Source organism: Phocoena sinus, chromosome 18 (assembly GCF_008692025.1).
Source record: "Phocoena sinus isolate mPhoSin1 chromosome 18, mPhoSin1.pri, whole genome shotgun sequence".
Taxonomy (NCBI): domain Eukaryota; kingdom Metazoa; phylum Chordata; class Mammalia; order Artiodactyla; family Phocoenidae; genus Phocoena; species Phocoena sinus.
The window spans coordinates 6,573,424-6,590,951 of NC_045780.1; the positions used below are offsets into that span (position 1 = coordinate 6,573,424).

Genomic DNA, 17,528 nt, shown 5'->3' on the forward strand with positions numbered 1-17,528 from the left:
AGCGCCTCCCCTGACCCGGGCAGAGGGGCTGTGGGCAGATCGGGTGTTGGCGGAGGGTCTCTGGGAATGGATGTGTGGGTGGGATGAGTAGCAATCACGTTTCAACCCCGCTTCTTGGTCCCTGGGGTCTGGTAGGACCCTGTTCTCCCCGCGGGCACCCACCTTGCAGGGACCCCCGTTCCCTGCAACCCTCGGCCTTGCAGACCTCAGGCTAAGTGCCTTCCGGCGTGACTGCCTTCGACAGTTGCTTGTTCTCCCCGTGCAGACAGCTGTCAGAGGAGAATGCTAACCTCCAGGAACACGTGGAGAAAGAAACACAGGAGAAGAAAAGACTGAGCCGGACCAACGAAGAGCTGCTTTGGAAGCTGCAAACGGGGGACCCAACCAGCCCGATTAAACTGTCCCCCACGTCCCCCGTTTACCGAGGCTCCTCCTCCGGGCCCTCCTCTCCCGCCAGAGTCAGCATGACGCCCAGATGACGCCACCACGCTGCGGGTCGAGCTGCGGCGCCTGGTCCACGAGGGTTTCCGCCTCGAGGGAGTGGTGACCATGGACCGGCCCGACTGACCCTGCGCGCATGCCCAGTAGCTGCATAGCTGCATCCTAGGCAGAGTCCTTTTCTGATCCTCGTGTAAGACTGTCCTGGTACTGGCACTTCGGAAAGTGTAAATGGTAGTGTCTGATGTGCAAACGTTTGACCGTAGTTAGAGCCAAAAGAAAGAAACGCCAACTGTTCTTGAGCAATGAACTTTCACTGCAGAATATCAGGTTAGTTACAAATAGCTCAGTTTTGAATATCCATTGAATAATCATTGTGTACTGCACCGATATGTGTGTATATTTAGATATACGTATATACACATGCAGCAGTTCTGAATTGCATTTTTTATAACATGAAGTGCTGACATATTTTGGTGAAGGTCAGCAGTTTTCTAACTCGTGCCTAAGAATTATTGGGAAATGAAAATGCATTTCTATCTACCTTCCCAGGAATATTTCTACCCAAAATAGAAAAAGGAAAAAAAAAAAAAAAGATACAGAGAAGAAGCGCCTTCCGACCTGCCACCACGTGGTACTCTGTTTAACGCAAGCACCAGCCGTTCATGAACGGTAGCTGCCTTTGGGACAATCAGCTTCTTGGTCCACACGATGTGAGGTCACTGTTACTCCATCCGCGAGTTTTAATCATTAATACTTCTGTCATGAGCGGATAAGGGGCAGCAGTGGGAAACCCTGAGGGGGTGAGGAGTTTTGCAGATGTCACTCATGACAGTGGATCATCTATAGTCTCGTAAACACAAGTTCTGCTTTTTTTTTCCTAAATGGCATCTTGGAATCCATCATTAAGCTCTTTCATCTTCGGGAAAATATGGAAGCACGTGACCTTATAGGACGAGGGTGAGAGTGACCTTGGAGTTGGCCAAGACCATTCACGCTCCGTCCTCAAGAAGGAAGACCGCTAATAGGGTCTGTGTTCTGACTAAGCGTAGGGTAGGAAAGCATATACTCTGCCATCCTATTTGCTTTACTCTGATGTGATGCTGAAAATGGGCAACTCACCAAAATATGACCCTCAGCCCCACTTCACTGGCACCCCCCTTCGGTCTGGTTCCGTAACCCAACCTCATTCCTGTACATTGAGAAGCTCAGGGCTTCCAGCAGGGGCTTCCAAAAATCCTGGGGGATCAGTTCCAAGCTGTGCTAGACCATCACATGGCCTCCCAGAAACCCAGGTGCATTTTCTGCCGGGTGATCGAGCAGTGCCACAGCTGACAGAGGTCCCATCTCTGGCCCAGGAGGTTCTTCCAAACAGAGGAAGGAGCCCGGGAAACAGCCAGCCAGCGGTGGCTGGCTTCTGGACTGGCGTTTGGCTCTGAAACGGTAGAATTAGAACCTGAGAGGTATTCCTGTAGTGCTGTGGACGATTAGAAGCAATACACACAAAAGAAAGAAGCGGTTTCAGCAGTTGATACGGTGATGGTAATGATGCCTTTGTTCACTGTTCGTGACGAAGACCCTGCACTTCTCTCCCTGAGGCCCCTCAAAATGGTCCTGAGCACGGGACTGGCTCTGAGCATACCCGAGGCGGGCGGCCTCATGGAGGGTTGCTTCGTGGGCCAGAGCCACAGAGCAGGGAAGAAACGGCCCACGGAAGGGCTTGGCTGGCCCAGAGCCCTGTCTGCTCTGTGAGTACGTGGCCGGCGTAAAGACAGACCTGGTCTGTGTTCCTTGCGTGAGTCAAGGTGGGGCTTCCTGGCCTCGTGTACATCTCGTTTCTAGCAGACCTCCAGGTGTCGCCCGTCCTGGGGACATACACAGGAGTAGCCACTGAAGAAACATTCTTTTCCTGTAGTGGCTCTGCGTGACGCTGGGATGTTGAGTCGGGCCTCCCATTAGCGTAGATCATGCCACGTTGACGAAACACACAAGTATTTATTCTTTTAGCAGGCACCACCCGCAGACACAGTAGCTCAGCCCTCTGAATCAGGGACTGCTTCCCTAACGGCACTTGCTAAATGCAGTCACGCAGCAATACAGGTATCAGTGTTACGTTAGAATGTGGTCCAGTGTGTTAGCCTGTCGCAGTCAAAGTTGTAGTGGTGTTAGAACGAAGTAATCCCTCACCAGGTGACTAGAGCGTGGCTCTAACCAGCCCTGACCTTGGGTACTTGAGCTAATTCCCACCTTGCCCTGGCTTCATTTCCCTGTCTTGGACGCCCATCATATACGGCTCCTATCCCAGAACACGAGGGGTGGCGGCCACCGGGCCCCTTCTGTGCCTCTCCAGCCCCCACACTGTTAGGACTTGGACCTCTGTCTCCCTGGCGTCCACCTCCCAGGCCAGAGCTGCTGCCACGCGGAGATGCCGCAGCCTCCCCGCCTGCCACTCACAGACCCGCGAAACCGCACCAACCTCTTCCTGGCGCGTGGGACCCCGTCGGCGCCCTGCCCTCCCGCCGCCCAGCACACACCCGGCGAGGTTCTGGCGGGGTGGGACACCTGGTGGCCATCTGAATGGGGTCGCTCGTTCCTCTTACGGCCCCTGAGGGTTCTGTGTTGCCGATTTGCGTTTGAAGCATATTAAAATGAACCTGAGGGACCTCTGTGACATGCACTTGATGTGACCGTTGGCCTGGCCCTCCCAGGCTGCAGGAGGTCCGGTGGGGTCAGGCAGGGAGGTCAGAAGGCCGGGCTCCCGCGTTGTGTGCGCGCCGGCTGGCCATCACTGAGTCTCCCCCCGCCTTGTGTGTGCGCCGGCTGGCCGTCACTGAGTCTCCCCCCACCTTGTGTGTGCGCCGGCTGGCCGTCACTGAGTCTCTCCCCCGACTCGGCAGACTCAGGATCCCTGCACCCGTCTTCCAGCCCGGATCCTTCAGCAGCCTTGCCCAGGCTTTGGGGGCTCAGCGGCTCTGCTCCGTCTCCCCCGTCCTGGGGAGGCCCGGGTGGGTTGGAGGAGGTTGGAAAAAGGACACGAGATTGAGGCCAGTCCCCTCACCGTCAACGTCGAATTCAGACGTGGACCTATTGCTTCTACCCCAGAGTGAGCTCGGTCTGTCCTCAAGCCCGTCCCTTTGCACCTGGCTGGTCACAGAGCTCTCCTCTCAGAGCACTGGGAAAAGGCCCACCCGGCTTGGGGGCCAGTGGTCACAGCACTGCCTTGTCACACGCTTTCTCATGCCCTCGGGGTTCTCGGGGGCCAGGCCACTCCCTGAACCTAAACACGCTCACTTCCCCCACCAGGGCCTTCAGCCTCGGGGCCTGCCCTGCCTGGGGTTGCAGGCTGGTTCCCTGTGGGGTTTGGAGGGACCTCTGGAGACTCCAGCCACTCTGCCCTCCCGAACCACTGCCGGACAGGAGCCCCTTGGCAGGTGATAAAGCCCCTTGAGTTACTCCGGACCCGCCAGCACCACTGCCGGACCCCCTGGGTCACCCACGTGTCCAGGTGATTGGCGATGGCTGCTATTCATGATCTGCTTGTCAACCCGTCCCAACCTGTTCGTTTCTTCTGGCGTCTTGTGCCACCACCTTTTATCATACCCACCCTGCATTGTCCTCCCCGTCAGCACAGCCGCTTAACAGAGGGGCGCTGGCGCCCGGCCCACGGAGGAAACCAGGGTGGAGGGGCCTCGCATCCGTGGAGAGCTGTGTCCCGCACAGCTGTCTTGCCGTGGCAGAGAGCCTTTTGAAGTCAGCGCTCGGTCCCCGCTGTGCCAAGGGAGGCCACGGCCGGCTCTCCCTGCCTGCGAGGCTGGAAGGAGTGAGGAGAGCGAAGCTCAGGTAGAAGTCGGGGGGGGGGGGGGGGGGCAGGGCGTCCCACCCGCTGCTGGAGGCTGTTCTCACTCCGTGGCTGCATCCGGGAACGGGCACCCTCGCATCGCATCCCTGCATCCCTTGTAGGCAAGAGGCAGGGTCCTGCCCGCTGGGGAGTTTGGGTCAAATGCTCTAAACAATCACCACCACCATCACAGGCTAGAGCTCATTCGCTTAAGTTTGCTAAATTTTTTATTTTTTTGAACCTGTCTGCTTTTCTCAAACCTCTTTAAAAACAAAAGCAGGACACCTCGGGTTTCTTGAACGCCCAGCTCTGTTCCTTCCCCCTCAGCATGGGGGACATGCAGGCGAATTTGCCTCCCTCACCAAGTCTGGGCGAGTTTTCCAGAGACAGCACCACGCGGGATAAAGTGCTGTGCAGCCTAAGCTGGGCCCTCCCGTCTCTGTGGGATGCCCGGGTCCCTCCCCACAGACAACCCGGACAGCCTCAGCTGCTGCTGTCTGTTTCAACTGCACCCAAATCCACGTAGCAGGGGCTGCGTTAGCAGACGCTCAACAAGTAACCGCACGGCTTCAAGGAGTAAAGATGTAAAGCGTCCGTGGGAAAGTCCGACCGCGCAGCTTCTCCCGGCTCCGCACCTCAGTCCTGAGTGCCCGCGGATCGGTGATGAGGAGGAGGCCAGAGCTCACGTCATCAGCGGACGTACCACCTGCTTTACTCCCGAAGCCTCTCTCACATCGCATTTATTCTGACCGTATTTATGGCTTGGTGGACAGGCTTATACGATGCCCCTTGGAAGAGGGGCGGACAGGGCTACCCCGGGGAGGTGTCCCCGCCCTCCCGGCCGTCTGGTGGCTGAACAGCACCCCCCCAGGAGTCCGTGAGATTCCTCCCCGCTGCAGAGGCTGGGCTGTCCGTCTGACTCACCAGACGTGTTTCATCACCAACTTGTGCTCCAGGTAACTCCCCACCCCCAGGCCTCCGCTCCGCCCCCCCCCCCCCCCCCCCCGTCAGGGTTTCCTAGGAAACTGCCCGGAAGCCTGGCGGGGGCGCTTCAGGCGCCCGGCCGCTAGGTGGCAGTGTGGCGCCACGGGACTGGCCGCACCGCGCCGAGGCGGGCTCCCGGGAAGACTTGCTCGGGGGCGCTCGGGGAAGCCGGCCCGTCTACAAGTCGGGGTCTGGGCTCACGGGCGCCTGACAGTTGTCACAGATCGCCTTGGGGGCGGGGGAGGGCGGGACGGCTGAGGGCAGGAAGGGGCACCCTGCCTGCGTTCGTCCCCGCAGAGCCCTGGGGAAAAGGAGGGAAAGCGTCCACGCGGTCCAGGCCTGGTGGGTGGTTCACCGCGCGGCCGACAGATGCCCCTCACGTCCCTGATGCTGAGCGTGCGGGGCCGGCAGCAGCCCCTGCGCTGCTCTCAGGCAGCAGCCCTCCCAGCGTGATCACGCCAAGCCTCAGGGCCTGGGAATTCAGGCCCCCTTGACTGAGTGTGCCTCCTGTGTAAGAAAGCGCTTCCTTTCTCAAGCGGGGCGGGGGGTGGTGAGAGATCAAGGATTATGAGAAGAGCTACAGCCCTCCCCATACCCTCCCGCTCCTGCGCGGACCCCACCCTCCAGCTGGGTGGCGGGCAACACAGGGCCAGTGCCCAAGGCAGAGGGGTTTGCTGCACTGACACCCAAGTCCTTCCGCGAACGAGCAGCGTCATGCCGCGCAGACCCACTGGCAGGAAGACCTCTGGGCCCAAACCCAAGCCAAGTCCGGAAAGAGCGCAAGGTAGGGAGACAGCATCAGAGGATCCTAAATGAGGGTCGAGGGGTTCCCTGGCCGAGGCGCTAAAGCCGGAATGAGGATTTCCACCAAACGGCTGAAGGAGAACGAGGCAACGCGACATCCTTCCGGTTGTGGGGAAGCAGGCAGATTCTCAAGAAGCAAAGAGCAGGATCTGAACTCCCTGCGGGGCACCCACCCCCTCCGCCCCCCAGAGCTGCCGGAATTCGAGATCACACTGAGCACGCCCAGGCCATAGACGGAATTTATTAGGATTTGCGGAAGCATGAGAGGATGTACCACAAAATAGCCTGACTTTACAACATGAAGTACGGTATCAATGCACAGCGTTGTCCAGCAAAACTGGGATACAGAGCAGAGGTTCACATTTTTTAAAGGAGATGGACAACATCTACTCTTGTCCTTAAAAGAAAAACGGGGCGGGGGGGGACCAGCAGAGGCCAATCTGATTTGCAGTTAGTGTCAGAATCTAAATCTAGTATCACAATTATAAGAAACTATAAGAAAACTATTAGAAAAATAGAACATCAAACAAGCAAAAATATTATACAATTTACATAATAAAAAACACACAATTCTCTTAATAATGGCTCCACATTCAGTAGAAGAAAGAGTGTACTGAAGAAACCACAGCTCTTCAGGTTTGATTATAAACCAACCCTCAAGAAGACCATCACCCTTTGTGCTCCTTAGACCCATCAATGCTGAAAGGCACGACGTAAGCAGGAAACTTAAATATGTAACTTCTCCAATGGGAAAATAAGTCCCAAACTTAAAAAGTTTGTCATCAAGAAACACAAAATCATATACCTTGTTAATAATTTAACAAAGTCTGAATGCATCTCCCCAGCCCTCCTCCCTGACTCTGGAGAAATCCCACTTGGACTTCAAGCCAAGGTCTTTTATCTCACGGGGGTTTTCAGCAGTTCAACACATTTACAGGGTGGGCCAGGGGGGCTCCGGAGAACTGCGCCCCGAGACCCTTGGCCAGTCCACGCCCCTCTTGGAAGAGCACTGCCACCCAGCGAAGCAGCGGGCACAGAAAGACTGGGCCATAGTGATGAACGGGAAGGTCAGTTGACTCTTTTTTTCTGCCTTAACCTCTCATTAGGTATTGTAACTACGATGACGAGATACAGAATGTATGTAGCTTCTTGCACCACTGGACCAATAAAGCATTTCATTACCCAAAAAAGTCCACAAGAGTCTGATAAAATGTACATCTTGCTCTCCCTAAGGAGCCTTACATACAATACTCTCATTACCAAGGCAAACAGATGCATTTTAAATTACACCTAACAATTATGCACAACATATATTTAGTTCTGTCTGAAGTTAACTCACACAAGCGTCACACGCCTGCGCCCAGAGTGTGGTCATGCCGGCCATGCCTCTCCATCCATCCTACAACACTCGGGCCACCGGGCCTGGCACCAAGTCCCCTCCCTCCTGTCTCCACGGGGCTGGTTCTCGGGTGCCAACAGAACAAGCGGCTGGTTCTTCATGTGTCAAAGCGGGGCATCCAGGTCAGGAAAGACAGGTCCCAGCATGAAGCCAGGCAGCTTTTCTCCAGCAACGAGGCCCCCTCAAATGCCCGTGGGCTCGCCGACAGTCAGGGTGGGGCCGTTAGGAGACATGTCCACACACCCGATGCTGACAGCTCTGCCTACAACGTCAGGCTAGACGCCATCCTAGGCGGGACAGCAAGACCTGTCAACTCACCCTGCCTGTCTGGAGGACGAGGTGGAGGAGAGGAGGCCAGGTACAGCCCGGTCCCCCCCCCTCCCCCCCGCCCCCGCCGCCCGCCCCCCGGACGCCATGCACAAAGCACAGCAAACACGTAGCGAGGCTCCTGCTGGGCCCGCGCCCCTCCCAGATGTGAACAGATGTGTCAGAGGTGGAGAAGGGAGTGCCGCAGGCCCGGGGGCTCCGGGTGGGCCCAGAAGCCTCTGCAGTGCTGCAGTTGCCAGTGGACACGGCAGGGCAAGGCCTGTGGTGTCCAAACTACACGGAACCAGGAAGCCGACCACCTGATGGACACGGACTCAACGGAACAAAACCCAGCGTGGGGGAGACGCAAGTGACACTGACGACAGTGTAAACTCTGCAGCTTCTCCAAGTCGGCCTGGAAAGATGCTCCGTCCCGCGGCCCTCTGGGTTTGTAAAAGCAAAGCCGGCCCAAAGTCGGGCAGAGGAGATGTGAGCAGGTGAGCCGGGGGCCGTGCGGAGGCTTGAGCTCCTGCCCGAGGCCCCCAACGGCCCCCCCCCCCCCCCGCCCCCAGGGCGGGGGGTGGCTCGGGGCCCACTGCCTCTCCGGAGACCCCGCACCCCTCACTCTTTGGCACAGGTCCCGGGGACCCCGCGTGGGTTTTCACAAGGCGGTGGACACGCAGAGAGAGGGCCGCGGGCGGCAGGAAGGGGCGCTTCCCCATCACAAGCGGGTCTTTCCAGTGTGACCGTTTGGGGCTGGTGCACAGATAAAAGGAGACACGGTATCCCCGAAGGGCGCGTCACTGGAAATGTGGAACTTCTGACTCTGCAGGAAAATGTAGCCAAGCCGTGGAACCGAGTGCGGGAGGGGCTGGGATGTGAAACCGTCGGGCACTTCCGGCAGTTACTTTTGGCCGTGTGTCTGTGTCCGTGTGTCTGTCTGGCAGGTCTCTGTGTGTACGTGTTTGTGCGCGTTTCCAGCTCAGGGCCAGGAAGGAGGGGTGTGATCAGAAGGCCCACTGACTTCGGAGGCGCCGCCAAACACCATTCCTGGCAGCACCGCCCCACGCACAGAAGAGAAAACCCTCGGCAACGGCATAAAGACCCGCTCTCAACAGGCCCCGCCCGTCCTGGGACCCCAGGTGCTCTTTCCGGGAGGGAGAGCGGGGGGCTTCTCAAGGCAGCCACTGCCCTTCTGCGCGGCGCCTCGCGGCTCTGGGTGAGGAAGGGGACCACGTGTCAGGACGCGCTCGCCCCGTGAGATGCTGAGACACACCTTCCTGGCTTGAGAGCCACGAGCGCTGCTGGCTGAAACGTCAGTCGTGCAGTCTGCTGGGGGGCGTCACACGGGGAAATGTCAGCCAGAACGAAAAAGAGAGAGGACACCTCAACCTGCCACCTTTCTGGGACACCCTCTCTCCCTCGCGCTCTCTGCCTCTGTGGAAAAACAGCAGACACGTCGTGCAAACCAACGGCTAAGAGGCCCCAGAGGACGGCAGACACCAAACCCCACGAAATACGTTACTGTTTATCACAATGTTGGACTAAGCACCAAGCTCCATAAATTAAATACCTTTCTTTGGAAATCCAAGCTTCGGGCTCTTACAATCCTCCCGCGGGAAGATTCACAAGTGACACTGAGAATAAAGCTTCCACGAGCAACCAGAGTGGCCACCAGAGCCTAGAACGAAGGCCGACCCTGCCAACTGGCTGCTTCACTCATTCTTGCATTTTCCTCCAAGAACTTTCTGGGGCAGAGGGAGAAAAGCCAAGTGCCATCAGTTCATCAGGCTTCTTTCTACCAGGTCTGTGACAAAGGCCAGAGGGAGAGGATATGGGGAGCGAAGCTTCAAAAGCAGCGTTTACACTTCCCGTGGAGTCCAACACGCCTGCCCCTCACCTGCCAACACAGGCCCTTCCGTCTACTGAACTACACTCTTTCGGGAAGGAAGACTTGGCCCGGCTACCAGAAGTGTCCCCAGGGCCTCGGGAGGGAGCGCCGTGTGCACAGGGACACACGGACACCGAGGCAGGGGTGCGGGGCAGGGTCACCGACCCGCACACAAACCCGCAGCGTCTGGACGCCACACGAGAGGCACAGTGACGTGACCCCAAACCATGTCACGTGCAGACCCCGCACCCTGGACAATTTGGGGTAATCGGCGGCCGTGTGCCGCGCCACTGTTAAGCGCCTGCTGAATGCGGCGGAGTGACTGATTCACAGCGGCAGACAGGAGGACTCCACGTGAGCGTTAAGACACGAGAGGGGCCAGAAGCAGCTGGAGGGCCACGCCGTCACTCAGGACGAGCGGACGCCGGCCTCGGAGACCTTGAGACCCTAGAAACCGACCTGCGAGCGGCAGAGGGCTCAGGGAGGGGCCAGGACCACAGAAGGCGCTGTTCTCCGCTCGGCTCACTAGAGGCGGGTCCTACAGAAACCGTGTCACGTTCCAGTTACTCAGGACTCGGCCAGCGCTGAGCAGCAGGAACCGGCCCGGGGCCTGGACGGCTGGTGGCCGCAGGAAGTCCGGGTGGAGTGGCCACCACCCTGGCCCCGCGCAGAGCCCGGTCCCGTGGCCCGAGTGTGCAGTGTGCGAGGGGGGCCGGAGCCCCTGCCTGGAAGGAGGTGGGGGGGGTCACAGTCCTCAGGCCCCTCCGGAGGCAGCTCAGCAGAAGCAGGAGAAGGAGACCGTCTAGTTTTCCTTCCTAAGTAAACCACACCGCTCTCCTCAGGCTGGGGGCGGCACAGCTGGGGACAGACCGTGTCGCGGTGCTCGGCTGGCATCTGGGGCGGCTGTTCGGGGCTGGGCGGGGAGGCGGGGACTGGAGTGTCCAGCACAGTCCCTGGAAGGGAGGCCGGACCGCTCAGGTGATGAGAGGAGGTGACCTCCATTCTGCCCAAGGCCGCAGCAGCAGGGGCGCCCGGCCGGCGAGGAGAAGGGCTGCTGTCTTGCTCAGAGAGAGGCTCAGAGGCAGGTGGGCAGCCTCGGCCCCGTGGCCCCAGCTGGGAGCTGCCAGGTGACGGGCCCAGCGGGCCGCCCCGTCGCGGCACCGTGCTCTCTGGGTGCGGGCGGGTCCCGTGCATGCGCAGGGGGAGCGAGGTGCTGCCGGGGCCTTGGGGGCAGGGCTGTGCGTCACTTGCAATGGTCCAAGTGACCGTCAGGAGTCCTTGCTGGGTCGGCGGCCAGGGACGCCTCCTCGCTGTGCCAGAGACCATAGCCAAAGTAGATGAAGAAGCCTGCGGGCCGAGGGCAGAGACCGGGTGTGAGTGGGCACCGCCGGGTCCCGGGAAGCAGTCCCCGCGGCAGCCTCCGCAGGTGACGGCCCCAGGCAGGGCCCCGTGGAGGAGGGCGCGACGCATCGTGCAGGGCCGCCTCTACGCTCAGCAAAGGCGCGTCCTTCTGGGCAGCCTCAGGCCGGGGGAGCGGCTGGCTTCGGGGCCCCGGGGGCGGGGGTGCGCGCTGGTTCCACAGCCTCATCCGCTGCCCACCTGGCGGGGTGCCCCGCGGCCGCTGGGCGGGGGGGGGGGGGGGGGGGGACCAGGACAGACCCTGTAGGAGTCACGCCGTCCCCGTCACGGTGGACTTCCAAGGGCGCTAGGGCTCCCCAGGCTCTTCGTGCCGTCTGTACAGCCCTCGTTCTCCCTACCTGAGTGACTTAGACATTCAGGTAGCCTGGGACTGCGTGCAACCCGTGAATTTAGTCATTCCGGTGAGTGTCAGGGGCCACAGAGGTCCGTGCTCCTCACTGTCCTCCCACCCCGGGGCCACCTTTGTGCCAGTGACACAGGAGAGCAGGCCTTGAAGGAAGGACCCAGCCACCAAAAGCCCTGGGACCCAGGAGCGTGTCGGGAATGCTCGGAAGCGGGCGTCCTCCACCTCTGCCACCTCCACTCCCGCAGTCACTGGGGTTGGGAGGTTTGGCCGCAACACAGCCTGGAGGTCACTGCTCTTGTCAGTGGCCCCGACCGGTCAAGGCCAGTCTCCCGGGCATCGGCCCCCGGCCTCTGACACTACACAAGGAACCCGGGTCCATCTCTGCAGCGCCTGCTGTCAGAGGCCCAGAGAGGGGCCACGGTCGGTGCTAAATGGGGCCAGTACCCAAAGGGTGACCCCCCTGCTTCCCACAGGCCCAGCCAGTCCCCGCGGCCCAGTGTTTGGGATGGACAGCAGACTCACGGGCTCATTCTGAGAATGTCAAGCTCTGGCCCGAGATAACTAGTTCAGACAAAGGCTTTCAAGTTATCTAAAAGGGAAGGGAGGACCCACAGCCTACCAGGAGTTCCTCACTGTCAAGAGAGGAAACCGCTGACTACACGTGTTTTGAAATCTGAAACGGGGGCGGCTGGAGGGCACAAGCCATCAGCCAGTGGCAGGGAGGACGAATGAGCAGCTCAGCATAGGCTGGCGGGGCTGGGGGCCTCCAAGAGTCACTGGGACATCACGTGCTGGTCACCTCGAAACCCACAAGTCACGTACCTATCAGCATCCACACTGCAAACCGGACCCACGTGCCTCGGTCCAGCTGCATCATGAGATAGACGTTCACGAAGATGCTCAGGACTGGGAGGACCGGCAAGAAGGGCACCTGCGGAGACAGGAGGCGGAGCGTCAGGTCTGACACGACGGAGAGGGCGAGACAGACGGCATCTGCTCCACTCATTTAGCGAAACTACCCAAGAAAGGAGCGCACCCGAGGCTGATACAGACGGCCAGGTCTACGTGGCGAGGGGCTGAGTGCCAGTCCCCAGTCCCGTACCCACACCCCGTCTCCCAGCACACACTCCTATCCCCCCAGCACCCCACAAATATACCCCCGCAGGCAAATCCTAGTAGGTGGGAGTTTGTTCTACGCTACTAATCGCCAAAGTGAGCTGTCGTCTGTCTAACTTCCCCTCTTACTCTTCCCCTGAAGGGGCCGGAAGAGGGGCTTCTGCTTTATTTCTAAGGCTGAACTACCTTATTACGTGTAGAATCTAAAAATGCAGAAGCCCTGGTCATCCCCAAGGCTTGGTGATGACATGCGATCCACCAGGGCCAACGTTTATTTATGAGAAGCCCAGAGGACGCAGGGCGCTACCCCACCTGAGAGCCAGGGCCCGGCCTCTCTCAGCAGGCGCCGTCTGTGCCCGGGAGCCCCAGGCTCACATCCCTCGAGGCCGGCCAGCGAGCACCTCCCTCCGCCCACCCAGGCCTCGCAGAGCCCAGGCAGGCAGGGCAGCCTCCCGGCAGGAGCGCCAGGCTCACGGCCTCCCGGGGGGTTCCCTCCAGCCCGGTCAGGCCGAGCTGCTCACCTTGAACGAGAGCTTGGTCTTGCTCTCGGGCTGCCGCCAGATGATGGCTGTGACCACACAGCAGAGGAAGGCGGAGCCCACGAGCACGAAGACTGCCCACAGCTCCCCATTTACCAGGGCCCCGTTGCCAAGCACAGCCACCATGCAGAAGGTGATGACCAGCAGGGCTAAGAGGGAGAGAGAGAAATGCACTTCAGTCATTTCCCAAGTTCCCACACACAGATATCCTCAGTTCTCCCCAGAACCCATGGAGAGGGAGGCTCCATTTCTGCAGGCACCCACCCCAGTTAGGACAGAATAACTGACGTCACGGTCCAGGGCAAGTGCGGCTCTTGCCCACCCCCGTGGATAAGCAAGACCCCGAACACCGCACAGGGGAGGGCAGGCTCTTACCTATGAGGCTGGTTGAGATGTTCACAATTAGCCCAGAGAATTTGGAAGGCTCTGTATTTTGCGGTGAGAGTACGGTTTTCAGAGAAAATGTCTCTGCTTCTGGTAAAAAACCCGTCTGGGAATCGCTGGTGCTCCCCAGCTCATTCTGGTAGACGGGGTCGAGCTCGTCACTAGTCCTGGCCATCTGGTATACCATGTTAGGCTGCTCCGGTTGGTACCTGTGAAGCGGCAGTTTGCTTGACCGTCGTAATGTGCTTTAATTAACAAGCAAAAGGACACACACCAACTCAAGTTCTTAGTAAGCCTTCAGAGGTAAGCTGCCCAGGACACAGGGCCTAAAACGGGAAGAGGGTGATCAGAATGATACATTTTCCCGCAAACAGAAAGAGAGGAGGAGACCCAGGCCTCACCTTCTGCTCCCACCTCTCTGGGCAACACCCTCCCTCGGTGTCTCTGTTATGAGGCAACTTGACCTCCACCATGAACCAGCCCAGAGGAAGGTCCCGAGAGTGTCTCTTGCTCTGAAAAGTAGCACTGGCCCTTGGATGCTTAAGATATTAGGCCACTTCCAACAAAACTATGGCTGTAAGGGGGCTAACAGCACAGACAGAAATAGAAAGCAATTACGTTAGGACCCTATCTGGTGCAGAGAGCCAGAGAACTGTGTCTGCAGTCTGATGAATTCGAGAAACGCTGTTTGCAAGACTTAACTGGATCAATTTATTTTAAAACTCCAAGTGCCTTGGAATAAATAACTCTGTAGAGCTGGGTGAAGGACCATGATTTTCAAGACACAAGCCACCCGCAAGTGAAACACTCATTTTAAATGAGGCTCCGTATCTTCCCAGCCAAGATGATCAAAGATCGGATCCTTCCCACCCGCTTTGCAAAACGGAGCGCTCTACGAATTATTCTGCATATAATCTAAGAGCCAATATAAGATATTTAACCACTTTTTTCACTGACTCACTCATACAATACCATTCGGTCTGTTAAGACAGTGGGGTGGAACTCAGAGAGATTTTAGCACTGAGCTCCTGGGAAGGAAGAAGGGGTGGGAAACTAGCCAACTAGCTCTAGCTGACTCTGCAGAGCCACTACTGAGGCTCAAGCCAGGTAATTAGCTGTGGAGCACGTTAGGGATGGAATCAGTGCCCTGAGAAAGTGGGGGGGGCTCTCCCCAGGTGACACACTGAGCACCTGCACGGGCATCTGTTCTCATCATGTGCCCTTACCTGGGGTCGTTCCTGCCAGTGAGAAAGCAGAGCCCTGTCTCCCAGAGCAAAGGGAAACTGGAGCAGGGGTGTGCTTGAAAGGAGGGGCACCGAGGCAGCGGAGGACCCCAGGACACCAAGCCTCGGCCCAGAACTGCTTTATTAGGGCCCTCCACGGGGCTGGCCCGGTCCAGACAGGACTCCAAGCCAGAACCGGGAGAGTCTTCCTGAACATTGTTGGCTACTCCGGGGCCTGTAACGGCACTCACTCCTCTGGGGCCGGTGCACTGCTGCCACGGAAGCATCACACTGACCCACGTTTCACAGGTCTTGGATTCTCCCAATTCCCACCAGGGCCTGACCCCAGTCCTCTCTGTCCCAGAACCTGGACCAAATTGAAATCGTTACCCTAAGCCTTCAAAAATTCTGATCCAAGGATCCAGGCCCAACAGTCGGGTTGATAACCTGTCTCTACCCTCCCAACATCTAGCCAGGAAAATCAGGGCCCATGAGAGAGACAGGTGGGGCCACCCCGGACTCTTCAGGGATATTCTCTGTAACCAGGCTTTCAACCACCAGATGCCACCCTCTCCCAGGCGGGTCCCAAAGGAGCTGTCCGCAGCCTAAAGTTTACACTGTATAAACCACTGACACAAACTATTAAAAAGAAGGCTGGCAGGGTGCCTGTCCTGGAACCCAGAAAGCCGTACCTACCGTAAGACCAACACACAGGCAGCCACCAAAGAGTAGGCCAGGAGAGTGCCAATGGACATGAGATCCACCAAGTCCTTCAGGTCGAAGAGGAAGGCCATCACACCTGGGGAGGAAACGAACGTCAGGACCGAGCATGGCCCTCCACAGCCAGCCAGAACCACAACCCACCTGCGACCCAGGCTGTGTGAGGCGTGCTGCTTCTACTTTCCCCCTCGCTCTCCCCGGCCCTTTCCGTGGAAAAACACTGTGACTTTGCTTAAAGGGGAGGAGAAAAGCTCAGGATTAATAACCATGTACGCAGCTCTCAACAGACAGTAGTAACAATTAACATTTATATGGAGAGCACTTCCATCAACAGGATCCCTTCTGACCCTCATGGCAATTTTGCCAGCCATCCCTACACTACAAATGGAGAAAGTGAAGTTCAGACATGTTGAGAGACTTACCTAAGGTCACACAGCTATTAAGTGGAAGAGTCAGGCTCTAAGCTAGCTTCTTATGGCTCTGAGTCCAATGTGTCTTCCCCTACACCATACAGACGCACAGACAGACATGTATATCTATCCATCCCCCCATCCACCACCCACCCATCCACCACCCATCCACCATCCATCCATCCATCATCTACCCATCATCTACCCACCCATCATCCATCCATCAACTATCCACCCATCATCCACCCCTCCATCATCCAGCCATACACCATCCACCCATGACCCATCCACCCATCCATCCATCATCCATCCATCCATCATACATCATCTACCCATGCACAATCCATCCATCCATCCATCCTCCACCCATCCACCCATCATCCACCCATCCATCCATCCATCCTCCACCCATACACCACCCATCCACCCATCATCCACCCATCCATCCATCCACCCATCCATCCATTCATCATCCATCCATCCATCATCCACCCATACACCACCCATCCATCATCCATCCATCCATCCATCATCCATCTGTCATCCACCCATTCATCCCTCATCCCTCATCCAATGGCACTCGTGAGCATGCCAGTCACTGGGTGCTAGGTATGTGCCATTGAACAAGGCAGACCAGACAGCCGCTGGCCTCCCCAAGCATTCACCGGAGACTCGCATCAGCAGGCAACAGTGGTGAGGAGGCGGCTGGGGGCAAGTCCACTGCCCTCAACAGAGGATTCTAACCCAGAAGATGGGCGTGGAAAGCAGTGTTATTCCCAGACAATACAGTCCCTTCACCATGACCCCACTTCAAGCAAAACAAGACATGCATGCTTCTTTGAAAATCTTTTGTAGATTTTTATGAGAATATGCATGTCTATTTATGTGGGTATATGTGTCAAGTTTCCCATTTAAAAAATAACTTGGCTGGATCTACTTTGGGATATTTTCAAATCACATGCAATCAACACAAGTTGAAACATAAACACTAAGCCGTAACTTTTCCACAAATATTTCTCAAGCCCACACAGACCACTGCAACTAAAACAAATTCAAATTGAGGCTAAAAAACAGAATTAAAGAGCAGTGAGGCCCTTCTGGATAATTAGAAGAGGATCCCCCTGTGTGTGCTACAAATGCCTACGCTCCCACTCAGAGGAACTCGAGCCAAACTTCTTCCACGTGAGGTGATTTTAGAAAACTAAATACTTATTTACCACCCCTGCCAAACAAAAAGAAAAAGCAAACCCCTGGTTTGGCTATGTGAGTACTCTACAGTCACTTTAAACATTATAGTTTGATGTCCCTTAATCAGCACAGGAAAGAAACTAAGGCCAGTCTTCAATACAATCAAATTACAAGTGAATACTGAAAAAACACTATTTCCAATTCCTTAATCCCTTAAAACATACTGGTCACATTTTGACACACGGTGCCCCTTAATCTGCCCACTGCCATCACCCTCAAGAATGCAGACTCACACAACAAACGTGTAAAATAAGAAAAACTGGCTTTCCTTCATTATATAATGTTAATCCAGAAAACTATACGCACACGTTGCTAAGGGCGTAAATGCTACTAACAGCAATTCACTCTTTAAGATGGTCACACGCCTCACTCACGGCTATTTGACAAGTTCCTGTGATACCACTGTGACTGGTACCATGTGTCATCATTCACCAAGAAGACCCACTGCTCTACTCATGGGCTG

At 57.0% G+C, this 17,528-nt stretch overlaps 2 protein-coding genes across 2 annotated transcripts in view; one reads left to right on the forward strand and one right to left on the reverse strand.

The window, feature by feature from the left end:
* MTUS2 (microtubule associated scaffold protein 2) overlaps nucleotides 1-4,187 on the forward strand; it is a 415,310-nt gene extending 411,123 nt beyond the window's left edge. Inside the window, exon 15 of the mRNA XM_032611616.1 lies at nucleotides 266-4,187. Coding sequence (XP_032467507.1) covers nucleotides 266-479 — 214 coding nt within the window. The 3' untranslated portion in view covers nucleotides 480-4,187. The remainder of the gene's footprint in view (nucleotides 1-265) is intronic.
* Nucleotides 4,188-10,873: 6,686 nt separating this feature from the next.
* The window catches only part of SLC7A1 (solute carrier family 7 member 1), a 64,482-nt gene continuing 57,827 nt past the window's right edge, over nucleotides 10,874-17,528 (reverse strand). The window contains exons 9-13 of the mRNA XM_032611039.1: nucleotides 15,384-15,486; nucleotides 13,456-13,673; nucleotides 13,063-13,229; nucleotides 12,248-12,356; nucleotides 10,874-11,007 (exon numbers count right to left, since the gene is read on the reverse strand). Of these exons, the coding sequence (XP_032466930.1) occupies nucleotides 10,904-11,007; nucleotides 12,248-12,356; nucleotides 13,063-13,229; nucleotides 13,456-13,673; nucleotides 15,384-15,486 (701 nt within the window). The 3' untranslated portion in view covers nucleotides 10,874-10,903. The remainder of the gene's footprint in view (nucleotides 11,008-12,247; nucleotides 12,357-13,062; nucleotides 13,230-13,455; nucleotides 13,674-15,383; nucleotides 15,487-17,528) is intronic.